This window comes from Cariama cristata, unplaced genomic scaffold, assembly GCF_000690535.1.
Source record: "Cariama cristata isolate BGI_N322 unplaced genomic scaffold, ASM69053v1 scaffold18849, whole genome shotgun sequence".
NCBI lineage: Eukaryota > Metazoa > Chordata > Aves > Cariamiformes > Cariamidae > Cariama > Cariama cristata.
Window position 1 is genome coordinate 4,531 of NW_009637659.1, and position 20,914 is coordinate 25,444.

The following is a 20,914-nucleotide window of genomic DNA, read 5'->3' on the forward strand; positions in this document are numbered from 1 at the left end:
TTTGGTTGTTTTTGGTTGTGTATTTTTTTTTTAAATGATACTCTAATATAAATGATCAGAGTAAAACAGTTGATGCACTTGCTCTTGGTACATTTTTCTCTAGTGATTGGCTACCTAACTTTTGCATTTGGGGACGTTAGTGTATTCAAGGAGTAGTTTTTAGTTTGGAAGATGAAGATTTTTGTGGAGGGTTTCTTTTCTTTTTTTGAGGAAATGAGTTTTATGGAATTTACTCAAACTGAATAATGTCAGGGATTGTATGAAGTGTAAATATTTGCAGGTTTTTTGTGCTCTGTTGCAAAATACTGTTTCTGTTGTGTTAACTCTTCTCTCAAATGAGTATTGACTTTTAATTAAATCTTTACTGTATCTAAAACATTTAAAGAGATTCTATGTACTATTTGCTAGTTTTAAGCAGAGCAGTTTCCCTTTCCCTAATTGAAAGTTAGGTCTGCATGCTGAATCTGTTCAGGTGAGAGACACTCTGATTTTTGGTGCTATGGAAGTATCGACTACAGTATTGACTACATTTTTTTTTTTTTCTTTGTTTCTTTTTGAGCACTGTTCAGATGACCTCCACTTAAATTTCTGAGACTTTATTTCTTTTAGGGTCCAGATATTTAAGGTACAGTTAAAGTCAGCTCTTCGGCAAGGAGAGGTATGTAAGTAGAATGAAACTTGTTACAGAGGATGAATTGATTATAAGAGTGGTGTTCTGGCAAGAGAATGTGGGAGGACTCCTTGGCCATTTCATAGAAAAAGAAGTGAATGAATGCTTAAGTTACGATTCCAGTTTAATTTTGGTAATAAAGGCTAAAAGCTGAATTCTGAGTGTAGTATTGTGACAACTGTTGATTGGAATAAAACTCCTTGGCCATTTCGTAGAAAAAGTGAATGAATGCTTAAGTTATGATTCTGGTTTAATTTTGGTAATAAAGATAAAAGCTGAACTCTGAGTATAGTATTGTGACAACTGTTGATTGGAATAAGCTTTGTTAATGTGAAGAGGCAAGACATTCTCTCACAGCTCGGCGATGGGCTCTCTTGGATGCACTGCAAGAGAAAAATACTGCTGTGATAGATGCCTGCATGAGGAATTCTCTTCCTCCCTTCTGCTCCTGCACTGCTATGGTGCTAAGTGGGAATTCTGTCCTCATCTGCTGCTGTCTGGTTGTGCGGCCTCATAAAACAGGGACTGCAAAGTGTAAGGCACTTGCCTGCTAAGAGTTGCAGCAGCATCTGCGAGGCAGCCTGCCTGCTACTGCTGACCCGTTTGTGAAGGCTGGTGGATGGTGAGGGACAGGTCTGGAGAGTCTTGCTCAGATGGTGACTTGAGAATTTCCGAGTTAATGACTGGATTTGCGTGGAGGAAAAGGTTAAGTGGATAATGTTTTGAAGAGAGGATTGAGAGTAGGCACAAGCATGGTGTTCATTCAGGGATGTTGTGTGTGCTGCTGACAGAGATCGAAAAGCTTTGAGGAAGCCAGTCATTTAAAATGTTGGTGGTACCTCAGTACCTGGAGCTCCTCACAGTTAAAAGCATCTGTGATTCATACTGCTCAGTGAGTTATTTCAGCCCTGAAAAGCAAGCTGTTATTTAAAATTTCAATTAGAGTACTAATTTCATTTGAATTTTGAGAGGAAGAGTCAGTTTTCAGTCTACCCTATCTGAAAATCCAAAGCTGTTGAACTACAGAATACAGGTAAAACAACTGTTTATACATGAACTGTTGCGAACAGAAAAATAAAGATACAGGTTGGCATGAACAGATCAAGTCATCTGGGCAGCAGAGCAGCAGATTTATCTAAGCCGGTGTTGGATATAACCCGCTGGTATTCACTGTAAGACATGGCATATTCTTAGTCCTTCTTGTGAATGTCTGCATTGGAATTCAGCAGACAGATTTTTTTGAATCTTTTGTTTCTATCTAAAAGTTCTGTTCAGACTCATATGCGTGTCCAGAAGTAATGTAATATAGTCTTCTCATCTGTAAAAATAAAAATTACTTTTAAATAATGCAATTTTAAGAATCCTAAATGAAAAAAAAATACTGAAAAACCTTGGGTTTATGTTGTGTATGTTGGGCTTAATCTCCTCTCATTATAGCTTAGAAAAATAACTTTTAGAATGATAAAAAAGGAGTATATAAAATATTTAGTAATAGATGTCTTAGCTGTGCAAGCCCTTAATTCTAATACCTGTCTAATTTGTTTTCAAATACTGAGTTATGCTATCGTTGTAGAAAACAGTACCATATCTATTTGAAAAAAAACTGACAGGAGAAAAGTGGTGGCTTTTGGTGTTGTAAAATTCACTTTAAATAAATAATATTCATATTGAAAAATTTTCGTGTCACAGAATAATCATCGCTGCTTAAATTGTAGATTAGAAAGCAGGATGAAAGCCGTGTTATTGATACCTCACAAAATAAATGAGTGGTGGTCCTTGATTTGCCTCTTCTTTTGTAATAGTTGTAAGGGTTTAAAATGGATTGATTAGTCTAAATGTGATATTGTAGAACCAGAAGGAAGATTACACTATGGCATAAGTTAAAATTTTTTACGGTATGTTTTTCTATTCCGTGCTATAAATACAAAATGTCTATAACAATAAACTTCATTAGTATGGGCTGCCATGATGCTTTATAAAAGATGGTTGTCTTAGTGTTATTGTCAGTTGACTTTTTATTTGCTACATGGGTTCTTGCAATAAACCTTTCTGTGTAGTTACAATATATTCAAATTTTTAATTCGGAAGTGTTATGTCTTATATTGGAGGGAGAAGGCTCTTGCTGTCATACCAGCAAAACCAGAGTTATCTAGGTGAGGTAGAGGAGACTAAAAGAAAGAGCAAGCTCACCAGCACTGCTTAAACGGAATCCAGACCTCCTTAGCTGAAGGTCGAATGCAGTATTATTTTATTCTGACAGTGCTTTATTACATGACTTCAAATTATGCAAAGCTTTAACTCTTTGTTTTTCCCTGGGGTGCTGATTTGAGAACAGGATCTATTTTTCTTTCTTCATAATTTATTCAATTTTTCAGTATTTCAGCAAACATTTCTCTGGAGTCCGAAACACTGCATAAGATGTTGTGGGAAGGTTGGTGGGTTTTTTGTGGTTTTTAATCAAGGGAATAAGGAACGATTATGGTTATGTTGGCTTTGTGTGGGGTTTTTTTTTTTTTGAGAGAAATATCTCTAAGGGCCAAATTTTAGGTAAAGAAAACAATAAAGAAGGAAGTTAGGATGAAATCATTAGTTTTCTTTTATATATCCTGCTATGTATTATCTGGACACTGGGGTAGATGAAAATTTTTAAATTAGCATGGGTTGATTCTTTTTTTGTTGTCATTATTCTTATTTAAATCAAGACTGATCTTAGTTTTGATCTTAGTCAGCTTTAATCCTGGATTGTGTATGCGGTTTTTAATGACTATACACTTCTTTAATCAAAACTTCCCTTGAAGTAAAAATTGAAGTTTCCTTTACTTGCTGCAAACTATTTTTCTTCATTGCTTAGAGGCCTTGATCAAAATTGGACACTGTCAGTGTTGATATGTAACTGTGAAACGTCTTTTACTATTGCCTCATATCCTGTGAAGGAAATAGAGCATTTCAAGCAAAACAGGAGATAATGTAGTTATGTGAAAATGTGACGATGAGCAGGATACTGCTACCGTCTATTCAGCAAGCCAGACTTACTCTAATACTTAAATTCTTCTGTGATTTCTAACATGATTTGTGTGGGGTGTCTTGTTCATTTGTTTTATCTAGCTGACTCTGGCTCAGAGGTCTTTTTTTTGGTCTTTTTTTGCTATAAAACCTCAAGTAAGGAAGAGTGGTTTCTTAATAATGATTTTTTAATGTGTAGAGTCCCATATAAGTTATGTCTTTGTCTTTGCTTGACTGTAAAGTTTAACAGTAGCTATCCAGTGGCAGAATTCTTTCAAATATGTTGTTAAAATGTACCAGAGAACTTCTATGTAAATAGTAATTGTAGTCATTAATCGTGTTATGTTTTGTGTTGCTTCTATGGGTAAACAAAAAGGCTTTGTATTATGGAATGATCATGTTTGGACTTTGCATTTACTTGTCTTAACACAACACTAGGAGATGATAATTTTATTGAATGTGGTCAGGTATTTCTGTTGTTGATATATTGTAGTAGTTCTTCACAAAGTTCTAAAGTGTTGTTTGTGTTTTTTTTATTTTTTTCCCCCCTCACCAGACCTTAATTTATTTTGGATTAGGATTCCCATGGCATGTGAACTAGAAGATAATTTGAAATAGAAGGTCTCTTTGTTTTGAAGTGACAGTCTTTATCAAAATGGTTGGAAAACTCAAACAGAACTTGCTATTGGCATGTCTGGTGATCAGTTCAGTGACAGTGTTTTATTTGGGCCAACACGCTATGGAGTGTCACCATCGAATAGAAGAACGCAGCCAGCCTGTGAGGATGGAAAGTATGAGAAGCACAGTAAGAACTGCTTCCAATGTGAATGCAAACAAAACCTTTGCTTACAACAAAGACATGCCTTTAATATTTATTGGAGGAGTACCTCGAAGTGGCACTACCTTAATGCGTGCCATGCTTGACGCCCACCCGGATATTCGATGTGGAGAAGAGACAAGGGTAATCCCGCGAATTCTGGCAGTTAAGCAGATGTGGGCTAGATCAAGTAAAGAGAAGATCCGACTGGATGAAGCTGGAGTCACAGATGAGGTTCTGGACTCAGCCATGCAAGCATTTCTATTGGAAATCATTGTGAAACATGGGGAACCTGCTCCATATTTGTGTAACAAAGATCCTTTTGCTTTAAAATCCTTAACTTATCTTGCTAGAATTTTCCCCAATGCCAAATTTCTCCTAATGGTACGGGATGGTCGTGCATCTGTGCATTCCATGATCTCTAGAAAAGTCACAATAGCTGGATTTGACCTTAACAGCTACAGGGACTGCTTGACCAAGTGGAATCGAGCTATAGAAACTATGTATAACCAGTGTATGGAGGTTGGTTTTGAAAGGTGTATGCTAGTACATTATGAACAGCTCGTATTGCATCCTGAAAGATGGATGAGAACTCTCTTAAAGTTTCTTCGCATCCCGTGGAACCAAGCTGTGCTGCACCATGAAGAAATGATTGGAAAAGCAGGGGGTGTTTCTCTTTCAAAGTGAGTATGAGCGTTCCTCCTTTACCTTGTATTGTTCTAAGAGGTAAAATAGTACATTTTGCATATAAAAGACTAATCAGAACTTGATTTCAGTTTTTAAGTAGCTAATGATGTCTCAGGAAGCTGATTTGTGATGCATATTGTCTGGAAAATAAGAATCATTGTTAACCAACAATTTGCAATCTCGGATTGCTCCCATTAAACGATTGTCCAGCTCATGTGTATGGAGCACATGAACGAACTTTTAATTAATGTTCAGTCTAACTCAAATTTGGATGTCTAGTATCAGCCTTACTTCCAACATAGCTTTACTTTTCTCTGTGCCCCAAAATACAGCTGGACTGTTTTATCTAGACGGGTGTTATTCATCCTAGCAAGTTCACCCGTTCGATTTCAGGAACTCAAGTATTGTCAAGGCAAGAATGGCCTTTGAGTTGTATTTGCCAAGAACATACTCTTCCAGGAAACTTGAGAAACTGTTCCAACAAAATAGAAAGCAGAATTGGCATGCTTTTCTGTTGGCGTGTGCTCCTAAAAGGACAAACATTTTGAATAAAATTAACCTTGTTGTAAGCAAATCTCTTGGTGTTCTGTCGTGCCATCTGTGCACCTGATTTAACTACTTTCAGAAACCAAAATCCAGCTCTGCTTAGAAAACCTAGATAGGTATTGTGGGGAAAAAAATTAGTTAATTCTCCAGTTAAACTACTCTGGTTTCTTTGCTACTATGTACAGCTGAAGAACTGAAATACAGAAGCTGTCTAGTCTTTACATTGAGGAGGAAAGCTGTGAATGTTTGAATCTGTCTTTCTATTTTTGCTACGGCAGATACATCTACCAGATTGTCTTATTTGAGTTTCTAAAATATTGATTTAAAAGCCCTATTCCAGCAGCGAGGCATGCCCAGTTAAATTCCTTGGCTTCTGTTTTTTGAATATTCATCACTGGCCTAGTGCTCCTGAGTAACAGAGGCACCTTGCACAGCAAGCAGTGTGCGCTGGGTAGAGAGATGTCAAACTGTAGAATACAGAGTGAATCCATTTTTTTAAAAACTGCAGTTTTGAGAAATAAAAATTGGGAGATTTTGTTTAATTAATTCCTAGGGAAGTGACTGTGGATTTTCTAATACGTTGCAGGGGAATACGATTTACAGCAAATCATAGAATCATTAGTCAGCGGCTACGAAGAGAACTTAAAACTCAGATAATGGTTATATATTTACAATCTGGAGGTTTCATGTCACTATTCCCACCGAAGAAACACAGCCACCACCACTGTGTATGCAGAGCTATCAAGAAGGCATCTCAACCCTTTTTTTTTTAGTATTGTTCGTTAGCAGATTGGAACCTTCTGATGACGTTACCCTGAAGCTGTGTACTGTTTTATGTCTCTGCAAACTGTATCTGCGTGTGAACTTCTCTTTAGTTACCTGTATCATGTTACTGCTTCACAGTGGCAGCTGAGGGGGGGAGTGAACGAACTTTTACTAATATAAATAGGTGGTTGCCAAGTTCTGTGGAGTGTCCTATAAAAATAACTATGCATAATGCCATTTCTGGTAAAATGTTACCTTACAGCTTCCAGATTAGCTTTTTTAAAAATTAACGGACCCCTGTACTATAAAACTCAGTAGCCTTACTGAATTCATACAGTTTCAAGTAATATTTATTGCTAAATCTGGTGGAATGGGATGTGAAGAGTCGAGAGCACTTGTTCATGTCTCTAAAAATTAAGAAAATAGATTGCTGAAGTAAAATGTGGCTTCATGTTTATTTGTGAATCAAAGCTTCAAATTTAAGACAGTATGAAAGTGGTTTTGTGACCCTCAATACAACCTGTTCACGGACTTCTTTATGCTTTTACTATCCCTCGTGAGACGATATGTGAAAGTAATTTATTATTTCTGAATGCTCTGGCAACAGTGGAAGAAGGGGCTATTAGTGTTATGTCTGTGGTGTTTTTATCTAACCAAATACCCTTGAAATAGGGGGTGAGATTTGTCTTTCTGTTGCAAGAGACCTTTACAATTTGATAATGATTTCAGTGACTCAGTCTTTCGAGGGCTGGAGAAAAAAAACAGTGAATATGAAATTCTTTAACTTAGATGTCTGTTTTGTGTGTTTATATGATACTAATTGAAATTGTGCAGGGGCAGCTTGAGGTTCCCCAATTTGATTTCCTTGTACCAGTTAAAACCTCCTCCTGCTTCTGGCATCCCCAGCTCCTCACTGCCCTCTCCTGTGCAGCAGAGTGCTGAGGACAGGGACGGCTGCCTGTCTAGGGCATCCTTGCCCAGAGCAGGGGGTAACTGCCCAGGAAAATTACTCTTTGAAAAGATGCTTGCTGGGTAGTTTATGGAGAACTTTGGAGTCTGCCACAGCTTATCGGATTTTGACAGCTGAACAAAATACACCTTGCAGCAGACTTAGTTTTCCTTCTATCAAGTTGCGTTTGGCTTGTTCTCAGATGCAGCAAAATTCTTTATGGCCTTGGGTGTGTGTGGCTGTTATGTTCTGGGTCAGGTTCTAACCAATGCTATTCTCTTATGACTTTGAATTTCTCTTTGGGCTTAGCGGACAGTGCTCTTTACTTCACAGTGTGAACGCTGTCTTCTTTCAGTTGAAACAACAGAATCTGGAGCAGTGGTGCTCCATATTCTGGTCAGTAGCTTTCTCCCACCTGACTTGCCAAAGGGACGGTGCTGAAGATCACTTCAGAGATAATCTAAGGAAATTCAAAACGCTGCTGTCTATTGCATCTCTGACTTTTCACAGAGCTTTAATTTACCACATGCCTGGTACCAAGTGCTTCAGACTGTTTCATAATAGTATATTAAAATCAGAACACTCAAATTATATTACAGGTTTTACTGGCAGGAGGAGAATATCACAAGTGCTAAATCATCTGTATTGAAATGCAATGTTCTTTTAAAAGATACCACCATGTAGGCCTAGCCTGTGTAGCATGGTAGAGACAGTATGAAGATCTAGATAAAATTAGTTCCCTAGTTGTTGGCAAGGAATTTGGTAAGGTAGAAATCCTCTGAAGTCAGAGAATGAACTACTGTTATAAACTGCGAAGGCTGTGATACTGTGTAAAGACTTAAGAAAATGAGCAGAGAAACATGCCTTAATTATCTTTCACTCACCATTGAGACTTCCAGACCTTTCAGACAGGCTAAGCATCCACATTAGAGGCATGATGCCTGCTCAGGTCAGGTCCAACATAAGATGCCTGGAGGTGTTTTAACTGTTGGAAGGTTTTTGAAAAGAAATCTGACAAGAACTTGTTGTCTTGAAATATTTAAAAACATTTTGAGAAAGAGATTGCAGTATTGCTAGAAGATTTTTATGATGATGTTATTACCTGGTAACAGAAGGTAGATGTTTACGAATATATTTTTCACTCATCCAAAATCAAAATTAACTCTGTCAAATGAAATCTGTATCAGATGGAACGAGGCTCTAGGTTGGTCTGAGATATTTTATTTTCAGCTGTGTACAGAATTAAATTGTGTGTGCAGCTTGTTTCTCTTCCAGAGATGAACTAGCCACCTGGCTTGCAGAATTCTTTGGCAGCGAGCTTACTCCATTTTTCTCTTACTGCAAACTCAAACCTTACGCAATAGTCTGTTAATAGGAATATTAGATACTAGACAACCTGTATTTAAGATTCTGACTTTGTTCCCCTGGCTGCGTGATTTGAGGAAGCCGGTGGCTGCCTTATTTTCTTCTCCAGCATTTGCTTAGCAATCCCTGCTTTTTCTGTTGCTGATGCAGCCCTAACCTCACCGTTGTTCTATTTTGCTCAGTATTTTCACCCCTTATTTTGCTTTTTAATCCAGCTGCAAGGAGAAGCACTCCAAGGGTTTTAAGGATGTGCACCACAGCATTTGTAGTAGCAGGAAACCTTCTGTGGTTTGAAGTAATTGCCAACGTGGCTGTTCAAGGAATGTGTTATGGCTGGACTACATGCTATAACTAGTATTGTTAATGTAGCTCTGGCATTTTCCTCCTAACTGAAAACAGCTGTGGTGACCACTGATGCAAAGAAATGTCAGCCCTTTTATAGCAATTTTTATTATCCTTATTACGAAAATAGCTGTCTAGGCAAAATTACTTCAGAATATACTATTTTTAATACATACCTTTCATTTGATTCTAGTACAGATGTAGAATTATTTAGGGTTAGTCCTGTGTTCCATGCTACCAGCTGCTTTCAAAGCTGAAACTGGTGCTGCGGTTTTGCAGTGGAGCCTGGAAGCACTGACCAGGCAGCATTTGCCGTATGCACACATAATCAAATTTGCCAAGACTTGGTATGTTTCCTAGTTTTGCAATGTTTGGGTTTTTTGATGTTTCTTTCCTCCTGTCCCCCATCTGTCTTCCCCCATACTCCTCTGATGTTCTTTCGTGGGAAAGATCTTCAGACCAATTGTGGTTTACTTTTCTTCCCACCTTAACTGAAAGGACAGAAAAGGATTTAAACAGAAGACCAAATGTGGTATAGTATATTTTTGGATTGGTGCCTAGGAGCAGCTAAATGTAGTTCCCTGCTTATCTCTTGCCAGCTATTTATTGCCAGGAAATGTTTCATGCTGAGCTTATTGTTACCAAAGACTAAAATGACAGTGGAGCAAAACGTACACATTTTAAATGTGCTTTTACTTCAGGACTAGGTATCCATATGTACTAATTTAGGTCCTAATTGATGTATAGCACCCATTGTTTTGGGGTTCCAATAAGCTATTAGCCAAGCCTATTACCTGGTTCTCATAGTATCACCCTTATTTTAAATGGTGAAATCAATCTGCGGTTTTGGTGAAGGGATTTTGGCTTGGCTGGCACTGTCTGAGAGGGAGAGAACAGTAAATCTGACACTTTTCAAACACGTAGTGATAAATTTTTCTTGAGGGTCCCAGTCAGCATGGTTCTACAGACTCCTGACTGTTGTGATGCTTTGTCCTCTGCCTTGCCACTTTGAACTTCTGAAACTCAACTGTTAACAGCTATTTTCTTGCTAATTTGTTGTGAAGTTGGATGCTCATCTTCTAATTAGAAGGATCAAAAAGGCAATGCCCAGACTTTTTAGTTTGCTATGCAGACTTGTGATCTCAGGCCAGCAGCCTTCAGGAAGGCTGGAGTTTGGTTGCAGCTCCTTGGTCCCAAAATCTCATTCTGAGTTTCAGCCTTTGGTTTGAGCTACTGAAAATGGTTGAAGAGAGTATGCCTGAAAATTCTGGGGCTTGTCTTACCCTTTTAGGGTTTTTTTCCTATTTGTGAGGTGCTTACTCATCAGCTTCCATTAAACACCTTTTGCAGCAATCTGTAAAGGCCCTGCTTGCCAAGACAGTTTCCCCACGGGTGACCATTTCCCTGTCTGTTTGTTCTTTGTTGATTGTGTTTAAATTACTTAAGTTACTGACCTTCCAGCATTGTATGACTAACTTCCTTCCTCTGTCCTGGAAGAATTTTAGCTATGATGACAAGTAAAAGAGAGTAACAAGGTAAAGACGGGTATTAAGATCAAATTCCATTAATGACTGGCAGACATGCATCCATAGTGTTTAAATTAAGGCTTTCATTGCACAGTACAATGTGCATCTGAGTGGGATGGCTCTTGCTATTGATTTAGTGTTTGCTGTGCAACAATTCTTCAGCCTCTTCTTGGACTCCTGAGGTTAATTAGATAAATGTAATCAAACTTGTTCCTTTTGTAAGTTGACTGATGTCAGTCTTGAGAGCAATCTGAGGCTTCTGGACTCAGAAACTATCAGGAGTAGTTCAGGAAATTTCCATTTATTTTTCTCAGAAGATGTTTTCTCATTCTGCCTGCTGTATAACTGAAGAATTAGCTGGTTGAGAATTAATTTGAATCCCAGTGTTCTCATTCTTATCTTGTGTAGATGAGATACTGGTGTTATACTTTCTACTGTTACTTTCAAGTATAACCATACCGTTTCCTAGGTGGTAGAGCTTTTTGAGATCAAAATTCTTTATGATGTAAATAAGGCCCGGGAAGGGTGATAGCTGCAAGTGGATGTGACAGCTGTGTGCTTAGCATCAGGCTGGAGGCAGGTATAGCCAGCCAGCAGGAACTACCAATATAGTGGCATGCCTTATGGTATTACTTGCAATGCAGATGCAAATATTCCTTTAGGCAACTTGTATATACAGACCTGATTTTTAATCTGCCTTAAAAGAAAGACAAACCTTGGCATCCAAAATGCACATGTACTCTTTCTGAGTTCAGAAAAAAGTTTTAAATTACTCAAAGTAAAAACTTGCAGAGTTTTAAATCACTCAACCTGTTCTGCATCCTGCTGGCCTGTTTCAGAAATAAACAGAGTAAAGAAGTTGTATGTCTTCTCATGTAAAAGAAGCAAGGAATGTGGGAAAACAAAGTGATGCCGGATTTCTTCCCTTGGGGGGAAAAAAAAAACCCAACAAACCAACAAAAACACACAACAAAGCTAGGGTGCAGGAATGAAAATTACTTTAGGGCTGTTGATTAAATGAGCAACAAATCAACTCTTTTCTAAGTACAGTACATATGACACTGCTATGATTATGCGTTGCCTTTAAGAACTGTGTAATGACCAAACAATCAGTAAAAGAAATGGTTATGAAAAATATTATTGCAGTCTATAGTTTTCTGTCATTTCCATAGTGTGCTGTTTTATTTATTATTACCAAAAAAAAAATGTAGTCGCAGTGGAGGGGGGGGGGGAATGAATGGCATGTGGATTTTAATTTAGAATACAACTTTCAAGAGTGTTTAAGATAATGAAACAGTGCATGTGGTAATATGCCAGTAGGAAAACAGCTTTATATGTAGGTGTGTGCATACTTTTAACTTAACAGCTCTTTGGCTTTCACTGCTGTCTTCATGTAAAGAACTTGCTTTAGTATCTTCTGTGTGAAAGCCTAAACCAGAAAGCACGTATGAATGTTGTGCTAGTTATTCCCATTTTAGACTTACATAGTAGAACTTCACTTCCCATCAGCTCTGTAGAAACATGAAGTTTTGAAAGGGGAAGAAGAGGAAGGGAAAAAACAAGCAAAACAAGCTAAAGGTCTTCAAGCTAGTGAAGAAGCAGGTATTGGTTGGAGTACAAAAGATAACCTTTCTTCCTCCACAGGGTTGAAAGATCTACTGACCAAGTTATCAAGCCAGTCAATGTGGAAGCACTGTCAAAGTGGGTTGGGAAGATACCTGCTGATGTTCTGCAAGATATGCCCGTGATTGCACCAATGCTAGCAAAATTGGGCTATGATCCATATGCCAATCCGCCAAATTACGGAAAACCAGATCAAAAAGTTGTGGAAAACACAAGGAGGGTAAGGCATTTTTGTGTGTTTAATTATTGACCAAATGGATGTGAGCTATAGAGCAGAAGAGTCTCGTGTTTTGTTTTGTGCCTTTTAAGTCTGTTTCTAATACCTTTTGATACTTAGTAATACGTTTTCCTTGCCGCGGGGGGAAGAAACAAGAATTCTGTGGGACCTTGAGCATTGAAACTCTGGCTCTTGCTGTTTGTCTTCAGTTTGGTTCATCTTCCTTTACCCCAACCCCAGGCTTGAGCTGTGTTCTTTGGTGGATGTAGCTGAACCTGTTGAGAATTGTCTAGATAGTTGGGGAACTAGTTAGTAGTGGGGAAAAAAAAAAGCTTTCTCGCTGGGCATCAGACTGGATTGCTGAGCTCAGCTTTTTATACATGAGGGTTGGCAGAAGCTCTGTCACAAAATTACATGCTAAATACATGGTAGAATTTGAAAAGTGACCCATGGAAAATGGCCCAAGATGATCAACATACCAGATTTTCCAATTCTTTGCTGACCTTTGTAGAACAAACAAAAGATGGAGGAAGGTCTGATGCTGATTAACCTAAACTTAAGGATTTTAGTCTGAATTTAATGTTGTTGGAATTTGAGTAGTTAGGCTATACAGCTGTTTAACCCTGGAGGTATCTGTTGAAAAGCTCATTACGATTGTTTGAAATAAGCATAATTAACTCTTTACTTCTGTTGAGAATATATACTTTATTAAAAGAAGGTGAATTTTGCTGCTGCAGCAAAGTAATCATTGGAAAAATTGAGTTAAATAATTTAAAAAGACTGTCTTCCACTAGCCTTCCAATATCAAAAAAAGCCTGGTTGGTATGCTGATGGGCTAGATACTAATGAAAAGCTTTTTGTGAAGTCTGTAAACATTTTTGCATTATTTCTTCATAGAAGCTCTCCCTGGGAAACTTTCATTAAACAGTTGATCAATGTATTAAAGGATGGTAGGTTGACTATTTTTAATAGTTGTTAGCTCATCACGGAAAAGGTAACCCACCTTTTCTGGTTGGGGCAGTGGTTAGCATTTCACAACTTTCCTGATACTTACTGTTTTAAAAGGCTCACAAACAAACTAACTTTTCTGCACTCAATTCAACCTCTTAAAAAAACCAAAAAGTTCAATACTACTTCATGGATCCTTGAAAACAAAATCCTCATGCAGCTATCCATACATACTACAAACCGGTGACTCAGATACAAATTTGTATTGTAGTGAAATAATTCAAGATTGATTATCTCTTACAGATACAATTTAAATAATTTTTTACAGTATGGTGACCTTTCTGAGGCTTCTACCTGTGCATTGCAAGCTCAGTCTGAGTTGAAAAAATTGTATGGATTTCAGTCACTTACTGCTGGGTGGCTTCTTGAAATCTATTTCAATTCAAAATGCAAGAGAGAAATTCAGGTAATAAACAAAGCCACAAGCATACCTTTAAAAAAATTAAAGCCTTATTTAAAAGGCTAAAGTGTATTGAGGCTTTTTCACAAGTTTGCTTTGAAGCATGATTAGTTTGTTTACTAATGTTAAAAACAGCTGTGAAAAATGGGGAGTTACTGTTACAATAGCCGATCCAAATATTGCAAGCATATGGAACACTTGTTAATATTTTGACTGCTGTTTTAATTGAGTAGTTTTACTTACAGCCCAAGATAGCATTTTAATTTTGTTATTTATTGTCATACCCAGCATGTATTTTCCTAGTCGCTTGTCCTTTAACACAATTACTTTTGCATACTTGGTTTGTATAGATAAAATGAGGGAGATGTCCTGAATTAAGACTAAAATCCAGAAAAGCAAAAGCTAATCTTCAAAACTTACAGTATTCCTTTTGAAAATGGAGAAACATGAGGCTTTCAGAATGTCATGTACCCCAAGGAGCCATTTAAAATGATGGCTCAAATCAGTGTTCATGTTTAGATTTGGACAGCTTTAATTCCTCCCCAGCCACTTTGCTTTGTTTCCTCCCAGCTGGTTCCCAGCACATCCCTGCTCGGACCACTGGGTCCTTTCTCTGTCACTGTGGAAAAGTTGATGTCCTGACTTCCTAGGGTTTCAAGATTTAAGGCTTCCCAACTCCCACACCAGTTTGCTGCTTAGGTTACCTAATTCTCAGGACAGGAGGCTCATCACCTTCTCCAGGAGTGCCAGGCTTCCTGGCCATCATGCATCTTGTGTAGTAAATTGCCAAAATGCTGGCCATTGAGCTTGGCCTTAAACCAGGTAAGTTCTGAAATAACTAATATTCTGGATGGTGATCAGTGAGAGCTGACTCATTTCTGAAAAATGCTTTGTTTTGTTTTCACCACAGTTTTATTTTGTTTTTTATTTGGGGATGGGGGACAGAGATTTCAAAACGCTTTAAGGTATTTGGGAAAAGTCAGGGCGCGGGAACTCTCATGCATTAGTTTTGGCCATCGGGGATAGCATATGCAGTCCTGGGGGTTTCCCTTTCTCTGCTATGAATATATGCTAATTTATTTCTTGCTGCTGCAGCTTGGAGGGAGAGCGTTTATTTAAATAAATAAATAAACTTCTTGATCTAAATTTTTCCAGCCTTTAGGAACTGGCACTTGACAAGTGTGTTGTTGCACACTCTTAGCTGGTGAATTTGTAAATTACTATAACACTACTTTTATTCTTGCTCTCTTTTCAAATTTCTTCACCTGGGATAGTCTTTCACAGAGTTTTGTACTGGGTACATTGTTGGAGATGAAGCTGTCCAAATAAAATCTTTCCAAAGTTACTCTTCAGTACATATGAAGAATATATATAAATCTTGCATGTAACTGTTCATGGCTTCACTCTGTGTTTGGAAGCTGTTCTATTGTATTTATATTTGTGGTCTCCGAGAACTTTAAACTGAACACAGAACTTGAATTTTATTAATTGAAAACAGATTAAGTTTCGACTTCTAAAGCTGAACTATATTGTGTTAGTATAGTAACCCCTTAGAGTGACTAACTTGAAATAATGTTGAATTATCTGACACTTGCTACTCTGATACCATCATAGTTTCTTACTCCATTTAAAATGGCATGAGCTAGCACTTAATATGAAGGAAGTTGCCCCTGTCTGGCAAACAGAAAGCAATAGTAAGGGAGAAGGACTGATTTTTTTGTGTGTGTGGTTGGGGGCGGGGGGGGGCGAGTTTTTCGGTTTTGGGGGGGTTATGTAATGCTGGCTTAAATTAATTGTGGAAGTTGCAACAACAGGGTGGAAGCCCAACACCACTGAGATTACTGGCCAGAGAGATTCTGGCTCCACCTAAGGATGGAACAACACTGCGTCATCTAGTTCATTGCTATCAGATATGTTAAAAAACAAACAAATGAGTTCTTGTTGTTACGGACAGTTCTTGTTTTGTATGATTAAAAGAATTGTTATACTGTACATACAAAATCATAAAGATAAGTGGAATGAAAATATGGAAGTCGGTCAGGTTGCAAAACATACTTGTAGCTAGAAAGTCTCTTTTGAATGCAGACAAGTCAGTATTTTATGACTAGAAGTCTGTGTATTGCCCAGTTGTAGAAGATAATTTAGAAAGATGCCATACTGCACAATGTCTTTGTTCTAAGATGTGCTTAAATGCTGCTTGTAGAACTGCATTTATACTACACTGCGCTAACTGCACTCAGCAAAATCTATCACTTCTTGGAAAAGACTGTAAATTAGACTTAACAGTGAAAATACTGTTCAGCAATTACAAAGCTGCTGCTGTTAGTCCCGAAGGTAAGAACCAACAGTGTAAGGGTGCCTAAACCAAGAGCTAGTACTAGAGAAAAATGGAAAGGAATGGCTGGTGTGGTGCAACATATTAGCTTCCACTAAGCTTTCTAAGCAGTGAAGTCCTGTTCTTGTTTTTTTTATTCCTCTTTTCTCATTTTTCTGCCCCCCCGCTCATGACTTCCATATGTACAGGTTAAATTTTTTTTTTCTTCAGTCTGGAAACAAAATGATGATTCTCACCAGCTAAAGTACAGTGCTTGAATTAGAATTTCTGTGTGCTTGTAGGTAATGCGGGGAAAACAATGCGCTCTGCTAAATTTGGATTTTTCACTTTAATGTTACCTGCCTAGGACACCAAAATGGTTAAGGTGGTTTTTTGTGCTCCTGTAGCACAGCACAAAAAATAATAAGATGCACCCAGTGTTCGTAGTTTGTCATCTTAGTTCTGCTTGTGTTTTAGGAAGTACTGAGTGTGAAGCTAACTTCTTATGTTGGTCTCCAAGTGCTATGTGGTGTTATGAAGACATCTCTGACTGTATCTGCACTGGTGGAATATGAATCTAACATGAGTATAACAGATTTTTCTGATGTTTTCAATAACAAAGCCATTAACTTTTTATCTGTTTTATGTGAGGCCTGACAATATTATCTTTTATGACACTTTATCTTGTCTCAGTTAAGGAACGCAGAGCAGAGAGACCAAGGTCTGAATAGTGTTGCACTATTCAGCACATCTCTGCATGTGACCCCCTCAAGAGGCAACCTTTAGTTATTCAGTCACTGCAGGATTGTGCTATCTTGTGTTTTTCTTGTAAGTCTGTTGCTGATCTATTCATTTTATTATAATGATTACAAAGGTCTGTTCCTTATAGATACATAACTGACTACTTTTTTTCCCCCACTAGAGTTTTAACAAATTCTACATCCTGAACATAAAGGAAAATAACATCCTGTAACTAAATGGAGTTTTCATCTGCAAATAGTGCAGAAAATGCAAATAATTAAGCTGTCTGAACTGGTAGCCCAATCACTATATGATGAATTACAAAAGTAGAATCACTCCACGTTAGAAGTGTGTCTGATACGTCTTTGTCAATATTGTGAGTTTGTGTAAAATTGTATGTCAGCAGTTTAACAGAATATACCAAAAGTGGAGAACAGCTCATAACTGCGAGACTGTGACTTATGCCCAGTAGAAACTGGCTTATTGTTATGTTATGATTGGCTAAGTGGTTTCCTCTCGCATCTGTAACATGTTACATCAGATTTTCTTTGGCACGTACCTCCCACTAAATGAATTTGTATGCTTGGAATACATATTCTAGTCGTTTCTTTTAACTACTTCATGAAATTATGCTCCTTGCCCTGGAGAGGTCGAGAGACGGAAGTGTACAGAACTCTATAGAAAAAGCTATGGTTTTCATCATGACTGTTTAAGTATGCGTAGCTTCTTCTAATCACATCTGAAAGCTGTTATCTATCTCTGCTTTATGTTCTGTTGATGGTATTTTCTGCAGTAACATCTAGAGGAAAAAACAGAGTTCTACTAACTCCTGTTTTGTGCCTGTTTTAAATTGTGAGGAAATGTCTCCTGCTGTTAAGAGTCAAGACGTCTGTGACAATCATGATTTCAGGACTTTGTATTTGAGGTTTTAAAGACAGAAACAATCTATGATAAAGTGTGCAAAGTAGTTTATACTAAAGCACGAGAATAATTACTTGTGCTGTCAAAGATGTGTAATTGTGGAGGTATGCTGCAGTGACAGGCTGCTCCAGGCCGTGCATCTCTACTTATGCTGGTTACATTGCTAAGCGTAAAGGCATTTGGCTTTGTGAGCATTTTCTCTGGTATTTAAACCAAAAATTGGGGGTTTTATTTCATCTATCTTGTGACCACCAACAGCACAGCCTTTCTCAGTGTCCTTTAAATTTGTTTAAGACCTTCTTTAGTGGGTGTTTCTTCCAGCATGTGGATTCCCAACTGCATTGTTTTTCTCCAGAGGTGCTGATAATGTCTTTTTTAAAACAAACAAACAAAAAAAACCCCAAACCCCAACCCAACTATGCATATATATGATTAGTAAGGTGTACAGAGTTATTAACAAAGAAAATACAAAATTAGGTATGGTTGCAAGCTGCCTTTTGGCAGAGATTCATAGGCCTGTCTAAAACCTTGCTGTCTGTGGTGTTCCTACCGGATAAATATTTATATCTCAGGTGTCCCCTTTCTTGGCAGTTCCAACAAAGAGGTGACGAATTGTGTAAGCTTTGTAAGCTGCCTTAAAAGTTAAGGAAAGTCTGAAAGCAGACTGAGGGTACCTCCGTGTACTGTGCAGTAGAGTATTGTTTCTAGAAAGGGGCTCTGTTCTGTTTTCATCAGTGTTCCTTTTTTATTTTTTTGACAATTAAACATTGATAGCCTTGTACTCTGCAACTCTGTTTTGAAAATCTACCAAGCCTAAGTACACTTAGTTGCAGGCTTACTTTTAGGCAAAAACACCCATTATCTCTGTGTAGTGGAACTGACCAATATAATGTGACTCTTGCTAAGCCAGGCTTGAAAGTGGGTGAAAAGGAGTACTTTACTTTAATCTTCTATAAAGATGAATTATAGGTTACACTTCTGAGCTATGCTTCTGTTCTTGCATTTTCCTTGTGTATTTATAAAGGTTTTCTCAGACAATGGGATGTGAAACTTGTTTTCTGATCTCTTTTTGAGAATAATATGCATTTAGTTTAGCTATAAGAGTGTGTTTTAGGTTTAGGGTTTTTTTTAATAGAACAGGATGAATACTGCCAACACTGAACAACAAACTGACACAGACTTAAGATCCCCACCCCGCAAGCCATTGGACTTGCAAAAGAATTCCCTTAGAAATGGTAAACACCATTTCTGCTCAATTTTACTGAATTCTTGCTTAGACTGGAAATCATTCCAATGTCCTGCTTTTGCCTCTCTGCTGCCACTCTTTGAATGATGTGTTTTAGACTTAGAAATTGGTCAGAGAAGAATGTTGAATCTGAAACCTCTTAATGTCTTTGGCTGCAGATGGAGTCATTGTTTTTAGAATTTCTGGATTGCAGTTGATCCCTAGGTTTTGATTCAAAAGCGACCACTTACTGGTTTTGGAACTACTTTTAAACCAGTTTCTGTGCAGTCGCAATCTTGACAAAACCAGTGTTCTAGATAATATTAGTTCTGAATGAAAATTAGGCACATTTGTGTGTTAAACATAATCTCCTTGGGCCTGTCACTGGTTAGATTTGCCTTTGTAAATTGTGATATTTCATGTGAATGTAATATCAAATTCCCCTGGAACGTTTTCTTTCCAGGTTATGGCATTAGTGTCATTATTTTTCTTAATATTGCTGATGGATTAATACCCTTGATTATCCACTGTTAGATGCTTATTAGGAGTAAATGCTGTCCCTACAAAGGGCATTACAATGCTAAAGTTTTTAGAACAGACATAGATATATATAGATAGATAGATATATAATATAAAACTTAGACCAAGTCATAGTTGCAGGAGAAGGAGAGAAGGAGGCTTCCAGAGAAAAATCTCCTTTTAGTCACTCTGGTTCTGAATCAGTCACAGTGTACCATCATCATCAGTGATGTTTTTAAGTGTTTTTAAGAATTCCCAGATAATGACTCTAGTGGTTTGCTGGACAAGGTGAAGAAGCCTGTCTGTTTCTTCCAACATCAGCACTAGTCTAATAAAAGATACTGTTTTTTCTTGTGAACCTTGCCTAGCTTGTTCTGTAGCATTTTTTTTTGATGTGATAATATTGCTGATTTGTAACTTCCATTTCTGCTCTCCAGAACACAGCCTACATTTTAATGGCTTGGTTAAAAGCTGAAAATATGAAATACTCTCCTTCATTTATAAATATTTATAGTATATCTAGGCTCCAGTAAGCCACACACTGAATTTTTGACCAGTGTGGCTTTCATTAAGGTTTCCATGGGAATGACAGTACCCCCTGGCTGAATATAAATGAGAGCTGTGCCTATCATTTTGAATCAGCCCTTTCTATTTTATCTAAAACATGGAATATCGGAAGGAACAGAGTTCCACAATGTGTATAATGATTCCTACTGTCATGTTGGGACTTGGTGAAGCCTTGTTGTTTGACTATGTTTAGCCTAGCGATACAGAGTGATGAGAACTGCCAGCTCCTCAGTCGGCTCCACATGAGTCATGGTTTAATGCTGCAGGCCTGTTGTGGGCTGAGGCGTCTGATGGACAGGAAATTCTGAGCTGCCGCCGCTGCAGTCCAGTGACAAAATGAGTACGTCTTTATATCCTGGTCACGTCTATGCATTGGAAAGCGGAGAAAATGGATATTGTTAATAAGCATCCCTTGACTTCCTGAATCGTCTTCCTTCGATGCAATTTGCAAACCAGGGAGTGCAGCTCTGAGCGAGGCTTTAGAATAGCTCCATTTCCCTTTTATGGCTTTATAGAATTTTTCTAAGTAGGTTTGTGGCTGTTGTTTTTTATATGATTACAGCTATACAAGACTACAAAGAACTCATGACATTAGGGAGTTTGGTCTTTTTGGTTCAGTAGAAAGGATGGTAAAACTCTTCAAGTATACTTCTTTTGGAAAAAACAAAACAAATTTAAAAAAACCAAACAGAATACTCCGCCCCCCCCC

At 37.8% G+C, this 20,914-nt stretch overlaps 1 protein-coding gene across 2 annotated transcripts in view; it reads left to right on the forward strand.

Annotated features, from left to right (window-relative positions):
• Positions 1–4,236: 4,236 nt before the first annotated feature.
• Positions 4,237–20,914, forward strand: part of TPST1 (tyrosylprotein sulfotransferase 1) — a 22,902-nt gene continuing 6,224 nt past the window's right edge. For both annotated transcript variants that reach the window (XM_009708428.1, XM_009708429.1), the window contains exons 1-2: positions 4,237–5,173; positions 12,315–12,513. In XM_009708428.1, coding sequence (XP_009706730.1) covers positions 4,329–5,173; positions 12,315–12,513 — 1,044 coding nt within the window. In that variant the 5' untranslated portion in view covers positions 4,237–4,328. The remainder of the gene's footprint in view (positions 5,174–12,314; positions 12,514–20,914) is intronic.